The sequence below is a fragment of the Molothrus ater genome, chromosome 12 (assembly GCF_012460135.2).
Source record: "Molothrus ater isolate BHLD 08-10-18 breed brown headed cowbird chromosome 12, BPBGC_Mater_1.1, whole genome shotgun sequence".
Classification (NCBI taxonomy): Eukaryota; Metazoa; Chordata; class Aves; order Passeriformes; family Icteridae; genus Molothrus; species Molothrus ater.
In genome coordinates this window covers 13,781,240-13,800,986 of record NC_050489.2, presented here as the reverse complement: position 1 = coordinate 13,800,986, position 19,747 = coordinate 13,781,240, and the positions used below count along the sequence as shown (strand labels likewise).

Below are 19,747 nucleotides of genomic sequence, written 5' to 3'. Positions count from 1 at the left end.
CTGTTAGTGACTTCATCTAACTCAACACTTCACTGATTTTTATTGAGTCTAAGTAGTCTCAGCATCTCAGTTTGTCCCACATTTATACAGGTATCACACTGAACATTTTGATTTAGAAAGGTTACCCTTTAACTAGCACATTCCCACATTCTGTTTCAAATCACTGTATCTTTGAAGAAATCCCAAAGCTGAGCTGTGCAATCTTGTAACTGTACGATTAGAGCAGGTTCAAGGTTCACAAGACAATTCAGGCACTATTAGAAGTGTACCAAACCCACACTCACCTATTTTTAAATCTATCTAGTGCAGCAATACCAAAATAGTACATTTTGGATGCAAAAGGCTTTCGTAAGGCTTCAAGAACATAGCGCAGGGCCAGGCCCAATGCCATGTAAGTAACCAGTCCTTTCTCTATGATGCCCCCAAAGAGACAGGCTGTTATGTGCAGCTCTTTGTCTGGGTACTGGGGGAAGAATCGATATTCCTCAAACAAGTTCCTCAGCATACAGTTAAACACTTCTCGTTCCCGTTTAATGTTGGAGTCCTTAAACCTCTGCAGCATTTCCAAAACCTGCAAAGAAATTGGAAATTGTTACCGACAGATTGGCTTTAATTCAGCCCTTTCCCATGTTCATGTTCCATGAGTGTTTGCAACTACTAAGGTACGTTGTGCTACCACAACCACAAAGTAACTGCTTCATTTTAGACAGCAGGCAGACACTACATCACTACAACCAGCTTCCTCTTCAGACTTTAGTTCTCTTTTAAGCAACTGTCTTCACACAAAATTTTTTTGTGACCGCCTACGCCATTACTTTCAAATTAGAAAAATTAAAATTAATGTTGTGTCTTCCATAATTTATAACTGTGCAAATATATTGAAGTAAATTCGAAGTACTTCAAAGAGCAAGTCCATCAGACCAATAATTACTCTCATAGAGACTAACAAAAATAATTATCAAAAGCTCAGAAGGTAGAACTTGTGACACTTTTATATATCTAGATCTTGCAGTAATTTTTACACAGTTTAAAACCAAATACATTTAAGATCACTTATATAGACTATTTAAAGGCACTTTTTAGCACTTATTTTCAACAAAAAAGCTTCCACGCCACACAGAATCTTTCCCACTTAGCAGCATTTTAGGAGTGTTAATTAGACACTGAAGTCTTCAATCCAGACAAGTCAAAGTTGAATGTAATGAACAACTGCAAGTTCACTGTGAAAACAACTTCAACCAAGCAAAAAAGCAATGCTGCAGCATCCACCACGAGCCCTTTATTATTTCCCACTAAAAGTAATACATGAAGGAATAATTATCATCCACTTTATTGCAAGTTTCTGGACCGGTGCTGTAACTGCTACAGAAGGGAACTCACCTCATCCACAGACATGGTTGGGTGTGGTGGATGGTTGTAAATACGCTGGAAGTAGCTGTTTGCCTCATCATCTATTTCTTTGCTAAAGTGCTGATTAGCCTCTGGCCACACCTGAGATAAGTCAGCTGTTAAAAAAAAAAGGAACAGGTATCATACTCAGGACAACTTCAGACAGTCAGGATTTCACCTAGGCCTTTTCAACTCTTCCACCAATCTATAAAGAACTGCTAGTTCTTCTGAAGAGCAGGATATTTAACCTTCCCAGTAGACAGGAATTGCTATTTTAAAATCTGTTTTCAATATGCTATATTTATTCAAAAAAACTGCATCCTAAGATAGCATTAACCTCACAGTGCTCTACTCCTAGAACTCAGTGCATCCCAAGCTAACCTTGGCTGACAACTAAATAACTGAATGCAGAACAGTCTAGAATAAAGCATGCTACACAACACAAACATGCACACAAACTTGCACACAAACTTTCAAGCCAGCCAGTGAGCTTCCAACAAGTTTCTATTGAATGCTCAAGACCCAGAATATAAAGCAATGGTTACTACAGCCACCTCCACTGTACGGCTCCTCTGTAACAGCAATGTGGAAGGTTTAGCACATGGCTGTGCTTCCTGAGCATTTGACTGCTTCAGCATCTCACTGTAAGCATGCTGCAGAGGCATAAATTAGTTAAGGATAATGGCTTAGTTGTTATGAACCTGATTATTCCTTTCAAAAACTATCTTTCCACCAGCTTTTTGTCTTATTTGCATCCAATGTTGCAGTCTATTTCACTGCTTCACCTGGTTTAACCAGCTCCTTTATCCAGGTTTAATCTTGTTATAAACAGAACAAAAGACACCCTGGTACCACACAAATATAATTCTCTGCCAAGAGCAGGACAACACTTTTGTTTAAAACACAGTACAGCAGAAAAAGGACAAACACACTATTCATGCAAATCCATAGCACATTATATTTTTATGCTAATGGGTTCTTTTTTAATATCCCCACCCTCAGACATTTGGTAAGCTATTAGGATACATGTTTAGAAGAACCTTTTCCAGACTAATATAATAATACAAGAGCCACATTTACCACCTACAGATCCAAGCTTCCCCTGAAGGAAACACAGATTAACTGCAGACCACAGTCACACTTCACAGCCACAGACAACACTACCACTTACAAGGTTTCATCTTACTCTGCTGGAATGTAGGCTGGTTCAGTCCAGATGTGCTCAGCTTCCTTTGCACGAATGGGTCATTGTTCACTGCAGGAAGGCCCAGGGCTCCAGTTCCTATGCCAGTCAGGCTACCCGTAGTAAGACCACCTACTGAAAAGCAAACCTGTAGTAAGACCACTTACTGAAAACAAGCAATTTGTCATCTCATTGCATCCTCACAGTATCTACTTACCACTCCTCCTAGCACTTGTCACTTCCAACAACTGAGACCTTTATAGCCTCATTGCTGTCTAATATCAAGCAGTTTTAACATAAGCAGTTCTTAATCTCTGTCCCAACCTAAAATAAGGCTGCTATATTTGTCAAAACACTCATCCTCTTGACTCAAATCTCTTACCTATTGCAGCTCCAACATTCTGAAGTATTGTTTCAGCAATGACCCAGGAGCAAGGGCTCCTCACTCCATCCATATCAGAGTGTTAACTTCCTTGCCTATGACACAGCTGTTTGTCCAGTGTGACTTCCCACCCTTAAAGGGAAGGAAGCACCCAACCCTCCCTTAAGGGGTGGGCTGTCACATTCAGTATTTCCAACCACAGCAACAACAGTGCCTCAGCTGTACCATGTCAAAAACAAGCCACTCCACCCGAAGAGCAGTACCTGGAAGCTGTGAGGAAAGTCCTCCAATGCCACTGAAACCGGTTGTCTGGTTTTGGGTGGAAAGAGGTGGGAACGCTTTTGCTGGTGACTGAGGAGTACTGAATGCAGAGCCCAAGTTTGGAGGGAAGCCTTGCATGCTCTGGGTGTGGGGAGCAGCTGAGCCACCTAAACTAAGAGAGGCCATTCCCGCAAGCGAGTCGATCTGAATGAAGAAAGGAAGATTATACAGACATCCATAAACCACAATCCAGATGATTTTTGGCATGTTTTGTACAAAGACAGCTACATATCAAAACATTTCTGAGAAAAGCTCTTCTGCATGGTTACTGTAAATTCTGAAGTCACCCAAAAGATTAGTTTGTCTACAGAAGGCACTCTTATTTTTCTTCTGCAATCCCATGAAATCCTATTCTCTCACAGGTTCTACAGAATGCCTCATTGTTCCACAGTCTGTAGCTGAGTGTAACACAACAGTAAATGCTTACAATAAGTAGCATTTACTTCTACTTGCAGATTTTTGTACTAGAGTAGTTTATGCTCTGCAGTTTGCAACCTCAGACCCCACCTCAGGACTTAGAAAGCTGTTTCATTTCAAACTTCAGAGTATTTTTGACTGTCTGAAGGACCCTACTATGCCAGCTTTTCACAGCTAAATACCTGAATGAAGTCCACAATAAAAAACATTAAGACCTGGTTTATGAATAGGAGGGAAGGCACAATACAGTCTGCCAAAGCAATAAGTTAAAGAACTGACTAGGAACAGCAGAAAATGGTATTATCTACCCAGAAGACAACATGACTACAGAGTAAAAATTGCTTCTGTTTATTCATATGAGTTATTTGTAGCAGGATGCCAAGATTTTTGGTACATCTGATGAACAACTTCAATGAAGCAACAATTCACAAGAAAACCACTATCTGCATTTAGTTTACATAAGCTACTGACAATTCAATCATTCTTAAATGCTGAATTGTCACTATTTAATGTGAAATACTTTTTACCAGTTAAAAATCTGCCATTGAATGTAACTGCTAGAAGCAAAACCTGTCTGTAATGTGTTGCTCCCAGAGGAGGAAGGGATGATGAGTGGCAGGGATTAACTGAAATGTACCTTGTTTTTAAAAGAGCAGTTCAGTTGAGAGCTGAAGAGCCCCAGTTATAACAAGTCCTTATGCTCTAGCACTGTGGCTTGGCCCGTGAAGCTACAAACAAGACACATCAGGTTCAAAGGCAGTGCTTAATTCTCAGAAGTCCTAGTAAATTTTAGCACTTTAAAAGAAAGCCTCAGTTATTCAAAGTAAAACCAAATATCTGTCCCTCCTCAGTGCTCCCATCCTATAATACTTCACAGTTACTTCTTACAGACATCAGTGAAGTCAAAGACAGTTCTGAACTACATCCCTCAGACATCATTCTCTAGTTACAAGCAAGCTATCAAGACATGCAAGCACAAAACTACGTGAGCCAGATGATGTTTGACTTAGTCCTGCAGAAAGAGCTCAACTAGTACAGCAGAACTAGCACTAGATCAACAGCACCTTCTGCAAATGCAGCATGTGACTGTTGTACCTGCACAGGAGAGATGGCATCCAAGCTGCTGGCGCTGGGCGGGCGTCCTTTGGGCATGACCCCAGGCGGGGGCTGCCGAGCCTTGTTCATGACATTGCTGCAGTTTGCTACCATGGTGAGGATGGTCTCTGACAGCTCCTGAGAAACACTCCTGGGATGGGGAAGGATGACAGTGAGGCATAGAACATTCACAAAAATAAGGCCGTTAACTTATTCGATTTTCCTAAAGAAATTGAGGCCATATTTCACAAAAAGAAGCTGCAAAACAACCCCAGCAAAAGCTACATTTTGTTATTAGAAAAACTTGCCATAGATCATTTCCCAAGAGAAACAGCTATATTTAAATAGAAAAGTTTAAACTGTAGTTCTACAACAGTCTCCAACAGACTATTACTTTGTTTTTGATAATTCAAATACTCCTTTACAGTTACATCAGCAAGCAAGGGCCTACAGAAGGCTGGGATATGTACTACATGGTTCCAAGAGGTTCTTGGAAGAGCCTTTGTCTGCTGTTGTCCACATTACGGGCTATATAGCATCTTAGCCTCAGAAATTAAAATACAGATAGTGATTCTGTGATCCCTTGCTCAAATCTGCCCCTCAAGGCTTGTTCCTGTACCAAAACTTCACCATTTATGGTTACTCTCATTCTGAATCTCATTACACACAAGGTCTCTCTAAAAGATGAGATACATGAGCTATGTACTCACAGACAAAAAAAGAAGAGGTAAATACCACCACCTGCTTCACTAAAACTCATCTGTCTACAGACTGAAAGACGTGCTTCACACACTGGCATTAAACCCAGAGACAGGAAATTTAACTATTCAAGGAAGATATAACCAAAAAACATCAGAAAACTCAAACTTAGGCACAAAGTCATTGCACAACCCAGAGCAGCCAGTACCTCTTTCCAAAGTGTTCCATGTCTGACTGCCAGGTTCCCAAACTGGAAGGAAAGCTAGCTCTGTTGCTGACTTACCTAACCACAGACATAATAACAGAACACTAACATTTTCCTTTTGGAAAAAACAGCCAATTATTTATGCTTTCCTGAACTTCAGTTATACCTTTTTGGTGAAGACAGCTAAAGCTGCAGATTCCTTCCTGTAATGGTGCAACTATCCTAATACAGCTTTGTTGTTCTGTTAACATTGTCTGAATATTCCTCATTTCAATTCAATTTTCACAAGCTTTTACTGCTCAACTCTTAGGATGAGGGGAAAAAGAACAAAGGAACAAAAGAACAAAAAGAATCACACTGCTGGTGATTAAGGCAGAAGAACTGAAGATCAGCCATCAGCTTTGGCAGGTATCCTGTTATGGGACACACAGAATTAGTGAAGGGCAGCCAGCTGTTCTCCAGAACCAGTGATCCACTATGCAGTGTGGGGAAAGTGCCACCCATGAGAGATGGGGGAGGTATCATATGTGACCAGGCTTCTATACACAGCAATGGATATGTTAATAACTGTTTCACAAACTGGCTCCTTTACACTCCTCACATCCTCTCACCAGAGCCTTGTTTCAAGGACTTCAGAACAAACGGCCTTGGGGGGAATGTATGAAAATGCAATCAGAAATCTACCTTTGAAAAACCCCAAAGAGATTTCTTTTTCAGAAAGTTCAACCAGACCTGAAGACAGAGCTCTGAGGTTAGCACACAGTAGAGTCAGTATCTACAGTATGTATCTGCCCTCACCTGAGCCACAGTCTCAGAAATGTCACTTAAATGTATGTATGACCAGCTGAAATGTACCACAGGATTTTTTCTGATGCAGGAGGCATTTCAAGACCATACAGCACTTCAGTCAGCCATGGAATGGGCTGGGGGAGTCTACAGTTCACATGTGGTTACCAACCTCAGTCTTTTGCCCTCCTCCTTTTTGGGGGGTTAAATCTGCAGTCTTTATGCTTAAATACTACAACATGCTTTTGCAAAACAAATTCCAACTTGCTGTAAATAGATAATATGGCAGCTCAGAATGAGGACAAAGACAGACTTACAATCCCTGAATTGGATATTTATGGTGACTAGTTAGGCCATTTGTGTTTTGGAAAGAACCACTAATGTTTTGTCCCACCATCTAGGCAGACTTAAGGTTAACTTTTTTATCATGTCAAGAGACACACTGCTGTATCAAGTTGCAAACATCACAGTATTTTTAGATAGCATAGAATTGCAGGTTTTCTAAAAAAAAAAACAAACCCAAAATCCCAAACCAACCAACCAACCAACCCAAAACCCACAAAAGAACACAGTCTGCATTTCAGGCAAATGAAGTTGGAGGGCTGAGAGGACCAGAGTCTAGAGGAACAAAACTGTCACTGTAAGGGAAGTTCCAGCTTGCTGTAATCACATGTTCATTTCTCTCTCTTCCTAAACACTTTCTTACAAAGTGGGAAGAAGCCTTTTCATTCCTGAAGCACAGGTACACTGAAGCTCCTTCCCTGCTTGAGACTGAGAAGACTTGACTTAAAGACTGAGAAGAAATGATCATTCCCCACACTGACACCCTTGGACCATGCAGGGCATGACTGTGTGGAGAAGGCACTGCTGTCCCTCTCAACTCACTGCAGCTCCACGAGCGAAGGACTTCTCATAAGCACCTTGTTAATAAATTACATGGTTGGTCAGCCTGTGGTGCCTGCAACCAAGCCTGACTTCACTGTAAAAACACACTCAGCTATAGAAAGAACACTGATTTCTTTTTGAAGACTCACTGTTACATGATGCCACAACTGCAGTGTTCACCAGTGATAAACAAGCTGCACCAAAAATAAGTCTCAGAACATGCAGGGACCTGGTGGCTAAAAAAAAGTGTCTCCCAGGTCACAAAACAAGACAAGAACTAACTACAGCCTAATTAAAGAGCAGGCTCCTAAACCAACAGATTTAGGAGATGGCAGGCTTCAGCTAGTGAAGTGCAACTACCCTCCCAAATGTACTTCATATTTACTGTGATTTTAACCTGCTAGTCTTTACAACGCCTGCTTCCATTTGTGACTGAAACCTAAGCTAATCAAAGCAATTGCTTCATGAAAGAAATCCAAGCTTTTTCTTTCTAAAGCTCAAAGAGAATAACTAATAGAAAATGACTGCAAGTAGGTCACATTCTTGTATAAAAGGGAATAAAAGTAGCTATAAAAAGAAACCAAAGGCTGTGAGAATTGTGCCAGTAGAGAACTAGTGGCGTTTGGAATTAATGGAATAAATAAAACTTGGTAACACATTAAAATTCAGAACACAATGACATTAGATGCAATTCAAATCTACAGTTAACTATTAAACCTCTAAAACACAGACACTGCAGCATGCAAAAGAAGGAATATAAGTTCATTTGAGAACTACAGTCTCAAAAGATGCGCTTTGACTTGAAAATCAAGAGCTATCTTTTCTGACCAAAACATGTGCTAGATCATTTTATTTTAGAAACAGCCTTTGAACTTCAGTTGCAGAGGTTCCAGCAGAAAACAGGAAGTTTTTCTTTTCTCCTAAAGTCTTACAGGTACCTCAACTTCTCTTTCAGTTCCAATACTCATTGTGACCAACTCTATGTTGGTACTAATTTCCTACTATCTACATGAGAGCCATGAATCATCCTGGGTACCTCTAAAGATGTTTCTTATCTCTTTCAAGACCATGCTGGCTAAGCCAAAGGACACACTATAAACCCCAGATTATGTAACACACACTTGGGTATGCCAGCCTCATTTGGTGCCAAAATGTAGCAGCAAAACAAGCCCCATCTCCAGCTTCCAGTCACTCTGGCTCACACATTGCACTATGCTGCCTCTCATTACCTCTGAAATATTGCTGCAGTTCAACACACCTTGATCTGACAGCACTAAGAAACAGCACTGCAGATGTTTTACAATTTTCAGTCACATTTACTGTGTGTACATAGCATTTAAAGACTGATTTGTCCAACTGCACTTTCCATCAGCCCTGTATTCTACCCCTGCCTCTAGCAGCTCTCAAATCCAAACCCTTTTCTTTTGACTTCAGCTAAACAATCTGATCTGCAAAAGATGTTCAATATTCTCCATCACTGACTACTTCGAGTCTCAAAGACAAGAGAAGTTACACATATTTAGTTTCAGTCTCAATTACACAATCACCACTCCCCACTTTTCTCCTACACATAAGGATGGCATGAGTCGTTTGTGCCAAAGCAGTTACCACACAGAAACATTTGGTTAACACAATCACAAAATCTGTTATAAAGCCACTGTTTTCCAAGATGCTGTCCCATTCTGTAGCCATGGCCTGAATTCCTTTGTCTGAATTACAGCTCTGTATCTATCTAGTCATTAACAACTGATTATCTGACTAACCAGACAGCCTCCAGTCACCAAGATCAGCTCACCTGTTTGCTGATAAAGACAATACTCAAGCTCTTGTGATCTAGCCTACAACAGAAGTTTCAATGCAAAATTAAATGTACTCCTGCACCTATCCCTGCAAGTTTATACACTCTCATTAACCCCATCCTCCACATGAAACTCCAAACCAGCTGTGACAGAAAGCCAGCTGCAAATGCATTACTCTTTCAGCATAAGCAATGTAATTCTTACCCAGCACAAGCTTGCAGGCAGGCCAACATAGTCGCCAAGGTTTCTGGAGGAAGCTGAGCACTTTTGGGCTGATCCTTTTCTGGAGCAAGGCCACCCAGGATAGATGGACATCTTCTCTTTAAGAAAGTCATACAGGCCTGGATGAAAGGTTCCTGAGGAAAAAAAAAAGTTATCTTAATCTCCCAAACCACATCCAAGACACTATTTCAAACTTGGCAATTGCACCATGGAAAGAATTGCACTAAGCTACTATAGTTCAGTAAAAAAGTTGAACTATCAGACTATGGACACTTTTGACAACTTTAACGCTACTTAGAGAATTGTTAAAGTGACTTAAGTTAGTCACTGACAAGAGTGCAAAAATAAAGAGAAAAATCCTGCTTTACCCCATGTTCCCGAATTTTATCTGTGAGCCATTTGTCAAGTTTGAGGTATTCCCGTCGAGAGGCAAGTGCAGCAAGGTCAATAACAAAGGCAAATGGAGTACCATTTAGCAGCATTGACAAGGCCTAAAGAAAGAAAATCAGAAGACTACTAGTGAAGACACACAGATACCCTTTCTCCTTTCTTTTCTTTCTAGTTCCCATACATGTTTTAATAAAGAGGTCTTATGACATGCTGCTATGCTTTCTTTGTCAACAAAGATTGGTACTATCAACTTATAGCTCGCTTGTGAAACAAATCAGCAAGAGCTCTGATTTGAAATCATGACTTCACCTTCCTTGAAGTGACCTTGTGCTGACAGTTTTAAATTCCTCTGTGATATGAAAAACCACCAGCGAGTGGTCAAGAGCTACCAAAGTGATATTGCTACAAAGCTAAGCAGAAGAACTTAGCATTTTCCTGCAAACAGACCTCAACCACTTCAGAGATACTTGGAATATATCTGCTCCAAGAGGTCATCTCTGAACACTGTAATTGCTACAACAAAACTGATTTCAAGCAGCAGCTGGTGCTCTTGCACTTTGAAACACCCAGTTATTTTGCACCTAACTTTAGGAAGCAATAAAGCCTCCAAAGAAGTTAGTCACAACTTCCAGTCTTTTGTCAATGTATAAAATCTAAGAACTAGTAGCATTCTCAAGAAATCCCCATTCCATTATGTTTAGCAGTGCCACCTTCACACAAACATCTGACATTTTCTACATTCTCATTTCAATAATATTCAAGGTTAAAACAGTCAAAGCTCTTCCTGGATTTACACTACATTCACACAGCAAGCAGTTCTGCTGCGCTGCTTCCCAAGGTACTTGTCAGCTAAGCCATGATAACCAACCCCACTGCAAATACCAAGTACAATGTCTTGGGCTCACAATAGGACAGGCTGGAAGCATCTGGAGTCAGATACCACAACTCAGCTGAAGAGTACTTTAAGTCATATGAACGTAGGCTTTTTTTTAAGATGAGGGACAGCAGCCACAAATAAATTCAGACATGCCTGAACAATGTAATCCTTACTAAATTAGTCTAAGTTAAGCTTAGCTTTTGTTAAAAGATGAGCAAGTCTGCATAAGGCACCAGACAAAAAACAATGGCAGTATTTTGAAAAACTCACCTTCAAGTCTTGCGCCACATCAAGAATACGTGACAATTTTGCCTGGTCATACTGCTCCCCTCTCATGTACCACTCTGCCATGGCATGCATGATAAGCTGACGAATTGAAGGAGACTGACCCTGAGGAGAATTAAATTAGGGTTGTACTTCATGATTCTAGTAACAGGATCAATTATGTGAACATTCATCAGGGTATTTCACAACTAAAAACCTTAACATACAAACATATTTAGTCTCCAACATACAAACATGTTTACGCTTCAGCTTCAGAACTTGTTTCTGATTTTAACTCTTTCTATGCAAAACTGAACTATCCAGGAGCTACAAATAAATGATGTAGCTGACTGCAAATGGTAGATACATACATCCCCAGCTCTTTCCTACCACTGTCCAGGACCAATTCCTCTCTATCATAGGCAAATCACTTTCAGACTACACAAATATTTACAAAATGCTATGCCTGACAGGATGTCCTGAAATGAAAATTCAGTACCACACCTTTAAAAAGGAAAACACAGTATCTAGATCATTGCTCATACAGAGGCAATTTCAAAACACAACCCAAGTAACATTTTTATGGCAGCAAGGGTTTTGTTTAAAGGAAAAGTGTCACGGAATGGCACCATGTCCCATGGCAATCATCATTCAGTGCCTCTTCTGCCATTTCAAGACCACATGCAAAAAGCACTTCACGTCTATTCTACCCCTCATACTTCAATTTAAAGATTTCCATCAGGAAAATATAAAACATTCACAGCATGCCCTCAGAGGTCAAGCTTCTTGCCATTAACTCTACTCTAGATGAACAGGGTAACATGTTTGCTAATAAAGATTTTCTCCAACCCCAGAGACTACCTCTACTTTAAATTTCACATGATTTCTCTTCATTTAACTACTAATGCACACAGTGATGAAGGCCACACCAAACAAAACATCCATTAGAAGTATGGGATTTGCATACACAGCTACCATATGTCTGCATGGAAGCTCTCCTTGAAAAAGCTCAGCAGTCAGTCTCAAGTTTTCACAAAACACCCAGACTCTGCAAACTTCCAGAGCAGGTAGTTTCTTTATGTCTAGAATAGCTTTCATCTTTTTGGCAAGTACAAAGGAGATTATTTTGGTTTAAACCTTCTCACCTCTGACTCCTTCAAGTTTTTACACTTTAAATGTGTGAGGTTGAGAGCTGAGGGGGCGGGGTAGGTGATGCTGTTGTGAGGGGTTTGGGGATTTCTTTTGGGTTGTTTGGTTTTGAATTTTTTTCTTAAAATAAAACTGTGGTCAATTTTGTTTAAAGCTAAAGGTTTAAAAGATCAAACTTAACTTGGGTCTCTGTACTTTTCCAGGAATATTTTCTCAGTGAATATTATTGAAAACCAAACCATAACAGTTTGTTTCAAGTCAGGGAAGAGATATCCCATTACTTTGCATAAACCATGGATCATTTACCTCTTGGGTTTTAAAGTGACTACAAGAACAAACTACAGTGAAAATACTTACCTGTCCATGCCATGCATAGTGCAAAATGATGGCTGAGTTGGGATGGTTGCCAAGGAAAATTGGCATGAGGGTGGAGATGAGTTCATGGCGCAAGGTGTGCCAGGACGTGTTGATCTGCAGTAAGGCCAATACCAGCATATCTGGGCAATGCTTGATAGGAAAACTGAAGAGCTGCTTAACCTGTTCATACTGCCCCACTTCTGCCAAACGTAACAGAGACTCAATCAAATCCAGGCTCTTCCTAACAAAAGAGAAGAAAAAACAAATAGACAAACCCCACAAAGTTAGCAAGCAGTAAGTTTACAGGATCCTGGATTCAAGTATTTTATGGCAGCAACTATAAGGACATAAAAAGCAACACCCACTGCAAACAACCTGACACCGCAGCTCTTATCATGTACAATTAAGCCTGCAAGAAACCATAAAAAATAACTCAGATCTTAGGAGCTCCTAGTTATGTTAGGGAGGAGACGGAACTGAAAGCTGACGTTGAAGAAATTCAGCTTGAGCTGGGTCACTTGGATAACGGAACTTGAAACATACTTGCAGCAATGGAATACACTTTTTGAAACACCTGAGAGTCCCCACTTGTGGAAGTTAGTGAAGAGACTCTACTTGTTTTGCCTGCTTTACAGACAAGTGATCATTGCCCTTTTACTTGTATTCCTCATCCTTTAATTCCCTATTCTGGGTGGTATAATTGAAAAAGAAGCAAGCATCTGTACTGAAAGCTACATGGCTACCCCAAAAAAGGGATGTAAAGGGCAGCTTAAAGTCACACCAGTCAGCTTCATGCACTAACTCACCAATAGCCACATACATTTACTAATTAAATTTTAGGACTTCTTTCATACAAGTTTCTCTAATATCATACTGGGAAAGACAGATTTAAGTTTCAAAACCACCTCCTCCATCCCCTCCTTTCAGCTTGCAGGATGTGCCAAAACACATCAGCAGACACTCTTTAAACAAGCCAAAGACTCCAGCAAAAGCAAGGTATTATGGAAGTACACAGGAAGTTTGATACTGTGAACAGGTTTCACCAATCAAACCTGTCACAAATACTAATGGCTGATCTACTGGTATGTACACAACAACAATAAATCTGGCTGCATGAAGATAAAACCACCTTTGACCAGACAATTAATCTTACTCTATGTATGAAAAGCAGTTGAGAGCAGGTTTATTACCATGTAGCAATTTCTCGATTGTCATCTCTGGTGGTGCTTTCAGGATGTCTGTGGCAACAGTATGGCAAGGATAGTCAGCAAAACAGAAGATGTCAGGGTTTATGAGGGAATGTTGGATGAAGGAGAGCTGGAATAACAAAAGATGTCAGAAGTAGTTTAGACATTAGATTTTCAGGGTTGCTTCTGCTTATCAAGTGCCACATTTTGAGATATATAAATCAAATCAACTAAGCAGCAGGGATGAACCAAGCTTCACTATGTGTTTTAAGCAAGGCTGAACCTCACACTTCTAGAATTGGAGAATTATGGGTATAGACATGCTGAGGATACTTGTTTGCAAGAAGCTGTGGCCTTTTAGTGTAACCAGGTAAGCACTCCAGAGCACTGCCATGCAGCAGCAGTTCCATGCTCAGCTGCACCACACACCAGAACTCTGCTGGGGCCAAAGGCAGGCTCGCAGTGCACAGCAAGTGACCATGACCCACACAACGCAGTCTAATCACACATGGTACTTCTGTAATAAAACCCGAGGCTTGTGCCTTACAGGCAAGGTCTCAAATGAGGATTATCTAACATTCACACTACTAATCTCCATTTATCATTCAAGAAACTCAGGAATTTTGAAAATATTCTACAGATAGAGCAAAAATGTTGGTAAACATACCTGGCCCTCTGCATGCTTCCAAGGTCTGTATATGGCATTAACTGGAAAAACCTCCATGCCCAGCCCTCTCTGGATGCCAAAAACTACAATATGCAGTCCCTTGCTATCACGAATCTGAAATCCTGGATGGTCCAATTCATACGTCACTACTTTGAAGTCCAGGCTAGGGTTCTGCAACCAGACAAACAAGGATTGTGAGCTTTGCACATTACCATCTTCAGTACTGCCTTGAAAGAGCCCCTCTTCATCAGTATTGTACCCAGCTTAACATCCACCCAACTTTTAGCTGAAAGCAAGGGTTTTGTTTTAAAAAGAGATGAATTTATATAGTTGTGAGAAATTGATGCAAGTTAATGTTTTAAACTACCCTGTGAGATTGCACTTCCCCAGCACTACAGTAGCTGTCTCTCCTTCCAAACATTTAATTAACAATTCTTTAAACACCCCAAACAAATAGCTCCTCTCTTAGCATATTAACTTACTCCTTTCCTAGGATTCCACACCCTCCAATAAAAGACAGAAGGGTCTGATCTGCTCACAAGCAGAACTTGCTCCTCCTTTTGCAAAATGTAAACTCTAAGACCTCGTAAAGCACCCAACGTATTTTCAGGAACAGTGTAAAACAATACTGATGAGAGAGCCTGGAGGAAACTGTGGCCATTATGGAACAAAAACCAGTCATTTCAGAGATAGGTGAGCACCAGAGATAAAGCTATTTTATGGCCCAAGGTTTAGAAAAACAAAACAGTGACTTCTGCATAAGGAACATACAGAAAAAAATCCTGTATAAGGCAAGCAAAGGAAATGGTACTCATGTAGCTGAGTTCATTACAAAAATTGCTGCTTATAAAGCAGTGGAAAAACCTTCCTATTTCTATAGTGCTATCATACCTAAGAAGCAATAAAGAAGAGTTTTGGAATGAGTAACTACAAAACTACTTTCATTTTCATCACTAATGCCTACAGTAAGAAGTTTCCAAAACAAGGTCTCTCATGCACAAAACTTTCCACTGTCAGAAACACACTGAAACACAAAAACCCTCAGAGAACACATGCTGGAATGCAGTGTGGAATGAATCTCAAACTGCACCCAAGCTATTCATTCAAGTAGCTTCCATTCCCTGGAATTCCTCAAACTTTTCTTGCTCATGAGGGAAAAAAACCCAGCATTTAAGTACAGTTACTTAGAGTCAAAGCTATTTGGGCTGCTGGGGAGCTTAAAAAGGTTTATGATCATAGTGAGATATGCCCTGCTTTATCCATATGAAAGACCAAGATGCTTACAAGACTTACCAGCTCTTTAAGAACATCAATCAAGACCTCCACATTCCAGGTATGGGCTTGGCTTCCGTCACTCTTATCTTTGCCATCACTCCAAATCCCACTGCCAGGAGCCGAAATAGACTGCAAGTCAAATACACTGAATCAAACACTAGTAAAAAATAAAGCAGTCTCAACACCCACTGGCTACAGAACTCCTTGCACTAGAAAGGTACAAACAGAAGTTCAGACTAGTAATGATATCAGTTTAACACTTTGAGGATCTTTCATTCATGAAAGTATTACAGACATTTACAGCAGAACAGTCAGAAGTACAAGTATTGAATAATACAAGCAATTGTTAAATTCCTAGAGGCCATCATGTTAACTCCTTCTTCTGCTGAAATATAATCCCCAGGAGAACAGGCACTCACTTGTAATGAAATACCATCCGTCAATCCTGAATGAGTTCGAGCCATCATCCCCAAAACCCTGGCAACCTGGGCAGCCGTGACTTCCCGAACACCAAACTGCATGATTATGTTGCGACATTCTTCAACACTAAGATGCAACAAAACACAGAGATCTTAGAGGAAAGCAGGTTTCACTGCAGCACAACATAAGGCTTCAGCCAAATTAGTCAAATGATCCAACATAACAAAATTCCAGGACAATCAAGAAGAAAAACTCGGTAGACGATCTGTGCAATTATTTCCATGAAATACACTGTGCCACGTTTCCAGTTCAAAGCCAGGTGTACTGAAGTGACAGGGATGTCACAGAGATGTTTCACAGACTATGCTCTGTCAAAGCAAAAGCACAGGGTAGGTTTAGCACTCTTGTTGCTTAAAAGCACTTCCACTACTGATCTGTGATAGAGAGCTTCAGAGACTCAAGTTTTCTGCTACCTAAAAGCGAAACAAAGGCTTTGAGAATGCACGTTTCAAAATGCTGACATGCACTCTTCAAAGGTAAGCTGTGAACATTTGCCCTTCAGCCTGATACGAACCATGGCATCCCTGAGCACAGGGCACCAGCAAAAACCTCCCAGGAGACAAGAGAGAAAACAAAGAGCAGATGCCCGAGTTTCAACTTTAGAACTGAAGGCTTTTTTTGTAGTTTTTTTCCCATTTTGTATATACTTCATAACTAGGCTAGGAAGATTTATATAGCATGAGTATATAAACTGTTTTATTAACAGGCATGTGTTAACAAAGGAAATAATTCGGTATCTTTCAATACATGGTGTTTTTTTCCTTCTTCATTTAAAAAGAAACTCATGTTAATACCTTTGAGATTTCATCACCTTCCCAAAGTAATCAATAGTCTTTCTCTTGAAATACAGAATAATTTAATCCTACCTTATGTTTCTTACAGGTTAGCTTCATTCTGAGGGCTAAGTTTTACAAGAGTAAGTTCTTCCAACACTCTAGTGGCATTTAGCTGGAATTTATGTCTACCCAGACACTTTTATTTTCACTTAAGAAAGGATGATAGTCAAATTCTTATGAAACCTTCACAGCAATGTGAATCCTTTTATGTAGCACTTCTTACCATAACAAAATTCCACATAGTGTCTACAGGCATGTAATACAGATTAGAAGGAAGCAAAATACAACCAGAATTCAAATAAATGACCTCATAATACTTGATAAGATTCTACTTATTTTAGTAGTTAAAGTGCTCTTTACTTTTTACCTCAAGAAACAAGAAAGAAAACCATCACCACCCGAAGTTACATGCTTGAAAATTACATTTTCCTACAAACCTTGCACAAAAGCCATAGCCAACTTCTTGCATGAAATCTGCCAGAGAACTCTCCATCATGGTTTTGGCTATCCCTCCAGAATCAGGCAGGATCCTGTCCATTAGAATGTCCCGTTTTTCAGGGTAGAGAAGTGGTGCAAGCACCACAGGGCAACGCTCCTGGGGAAAATCTAAAAGCAAGAGTAACAAAGTGTCAAAACGTCAGCTGCATGTGAAAGAGTACTCAAAATTGTTCCACTGCTGCGCTAGAGTTGGCCTGCTGCTGGAGAAATCAAGAGGGCACAGATGCAGCATCCCTCCATCCCATTTTCAGTTATCTCCTGGCACTGGGATATTCCTAGAGAAGAAGAATGTAGACTAAACTAGGCTTGTGCAGGTTCACAGCAGCTCTGCAGCTGCCCAAAAGGCCAGCAGCTGGGCTGGTATAAGTTTAGAACTAGACTGTCACTAACAGCAGTTATCCAAAAAAAGCACAGGGCAGGAAACAATACAGCAGTCCAGCAAAAGCCACTCCTCCAACTCAGGAAATATTAGGAAACAAAAGATCTGCTACTGAGTCTAAGAAATGTAGCAAAACTAAGCCAGGCACTTGAGCACAGAAAGAGTAAATACTCATTTTTTCCTTCCTGGCAAACAAAGTTTAAGAGAGACTAGTAATGAGAGGATCGTATCTGTGGATCAGAGTTCTGCTCACAGTGGAGAGCAGCAAAGCCACCTTGTGGGAGGGCCCTTCCTGAGACAGCACCATACCCTGCAGGGCCATTCCAAGAGTGCCCAATATCCCAAAGCAAAGTGTCAGGAATTACACAAGCTAACACATTGATCTTTATTAAAATATATATGAACTAAGAAGCTATATTTAAAAACTTAGAACAAATATTTTGCTCTTGTACAAATGGTAGTAGCTTCCTCTAGGTCTGTGCAGAACGAAGGAGTGGGTTAAGTTCAATTATCATCTTGAGTCCAAATCCTCCCTAGTGTGACACGTTTAGAGCAAACACTGGTTTTGCAATGGAGCAGACTACAATAGCAGCTTCCAGGAAATGAACCAGAGCTCAAGTCAGAAGTACCTCCCCTCACTGTTCTAGTGCTTCCTCGTAGATCTGCATCTAATATAATAAAGCAATGCTTAAAATGCACCTGTTTGAAATTTATGTTCCTTACTCTGTTAGAGGGTTTTCAACTACAGTGCACTGAGCTGCTTTAGTTAAAGCCACAAATACCATGCCATACAAGCCAACACAGACTTGAATATCCCTTACTCAATGTTTATTCATCAAAACTTTTCAAGAACATGAGATCACGTTACTGCTCATCAAGAGTAAAGCAAACAGAATAGTGGTACTTTTCTGTCAGTTTAGAACTACAAAAATGTACCAAGTTCTAAGTCAGCAAGTCCCCATCACTTCAGCACTCTGCACTGACAGCAAGTCATGAAAATCCAGCTCAAAGTCTGTATCTGGTCAGGCTTCCTGAACAGCACCACTTACCTCTACGTAATGTTTTGAGGAAAGCGTCAATCTGCTCCTGTCCTACCCCAAAGGCTCCCTTCTGCCCAAAGAGGAGATGGGAGAGGAGAAGGTGCAGGACCTCTATTGCAATATCTTGGAAGCCACCTTCTTGATTTCCACTGACGTCTGCGTCAATGTAAGAGCGCAAAAGATCCGGGAGTTTCTGTTTGATAAACTGGGCAGCTTTTGGAAACAGAAGAGGTTAGAGTCAAAACCTGGGATTCTGTTTTAATATTAGATTCATTTAGCTAGGCACCATTCTCTTAATTTGAGTTTGTTTACCACAGGCCACAACAGTTCAGATTTAAACAGAAATCTCATACCTGAGAACTCAAATATTAACAGACAACTACAATTTAAGATATCAAAATACCCCAATTTGCTTAATTATCAAGCAAGTCATTCATGAAACAGTCCTTCAACTTCACACAAGATCATCTACAAGGTCATCTACTGCCCCTCCCAATGGCACCACTAATTACAAGGTCAGGTCAGGCAGGCACACATCTACCCATCTAGAAAGCACACTGCTGAAAAAGGCTGTCCCTGCCTGCAGTACTTGAGAAAACTTACCAAAACCTCGCAGATCTGAGCTGAAAGAGTTCAGTAAAGCCAGACCAAAAATCACCTACAAACAAAAACAAACATCATAGTAAGGGGATCTTATCCTTTCTAATTTGCGAAGTTAAAAAAAAAAAAAAAAAAAGAAAAAAAATTTTTAAATAAGCATTCACCTACCTCTTGAACTTTACTTAATTTGATGACTTTACTCAATTGGGCAAATAAATGGGGTGAAGGCTTTAGACTCTGAAATAGGTAAGAAGAATAACATGAAAGTTGTTCTGGGATTAATCTCATTTGCAATGTGTCAGACTATCTAAAGTCTATTTGCAAGCTTGCAATATTAGTAACTATTCTGCTGCAGGTTAACACAA

General features: G+C 40.3%; 1 protein-coding gene and 1 non-coding gene across 2 annotated transcripts in view; both read right to left on the bottom strand.

Annotated features, from left to right (window-relative positions):
- Positions 1–19,747, bottom strand: part of CNOT1 (CCR4-NOT transcription complex subunit 1) — a 55,432-nt gene that overhangs the window by 24,717 nt on the left and 10,968 nt on the right. Inside the window, 18 exon segments of the mRNA XM_036390183.2 lie at positions 285–571; positions 1,381–1,505; positions 2,561–2,707; positions 3,218–3,419; positions 4,788–4,938; positions 9,366–9,517; positions 9,752–9,874; positions 10,921–11,040; positions 12,421–12,661; positions 13,611–13,638; positions 13,641–13,737; positions 14,275–14,445; positions 15,568–15,678; positions 15,969–16,095; positions 17,303–17,471; positions 18,792–18,995; positions 19,386–19,440; positions 19,551–19,619. Of these exon segments, the coding sequence (XP_036246076.1) occupies positions 285–571; positions 1,381–1,505; positions 2,561–2,707; positions 3,218–3,419; positions 4,788–4,938; positions 9,366–9,517; positions 9,752–9,874; positions 10,921–11,040; positions 12,421–12,661; positions 13,611–13,638; positions 13,641–13,737; positions 14,275–14,445; positions 15,568–15,678; positions 15,969–16,095; positions 17,303–17,471; positions 18,792–18,995; positions 19,386–19,440; positions 19,551–19,619 (2,579 nt within the window).
- LOC118691480 (small nucleolar RNA SNORA50) lies at positions 4,322–4,457 on the bottom strand. Its single transcript, XR_004981009.1, has one exon. It is a non-coding gene; the product is annotated as a small nucleolar RNA SNORA50 (small nucleolar RNA).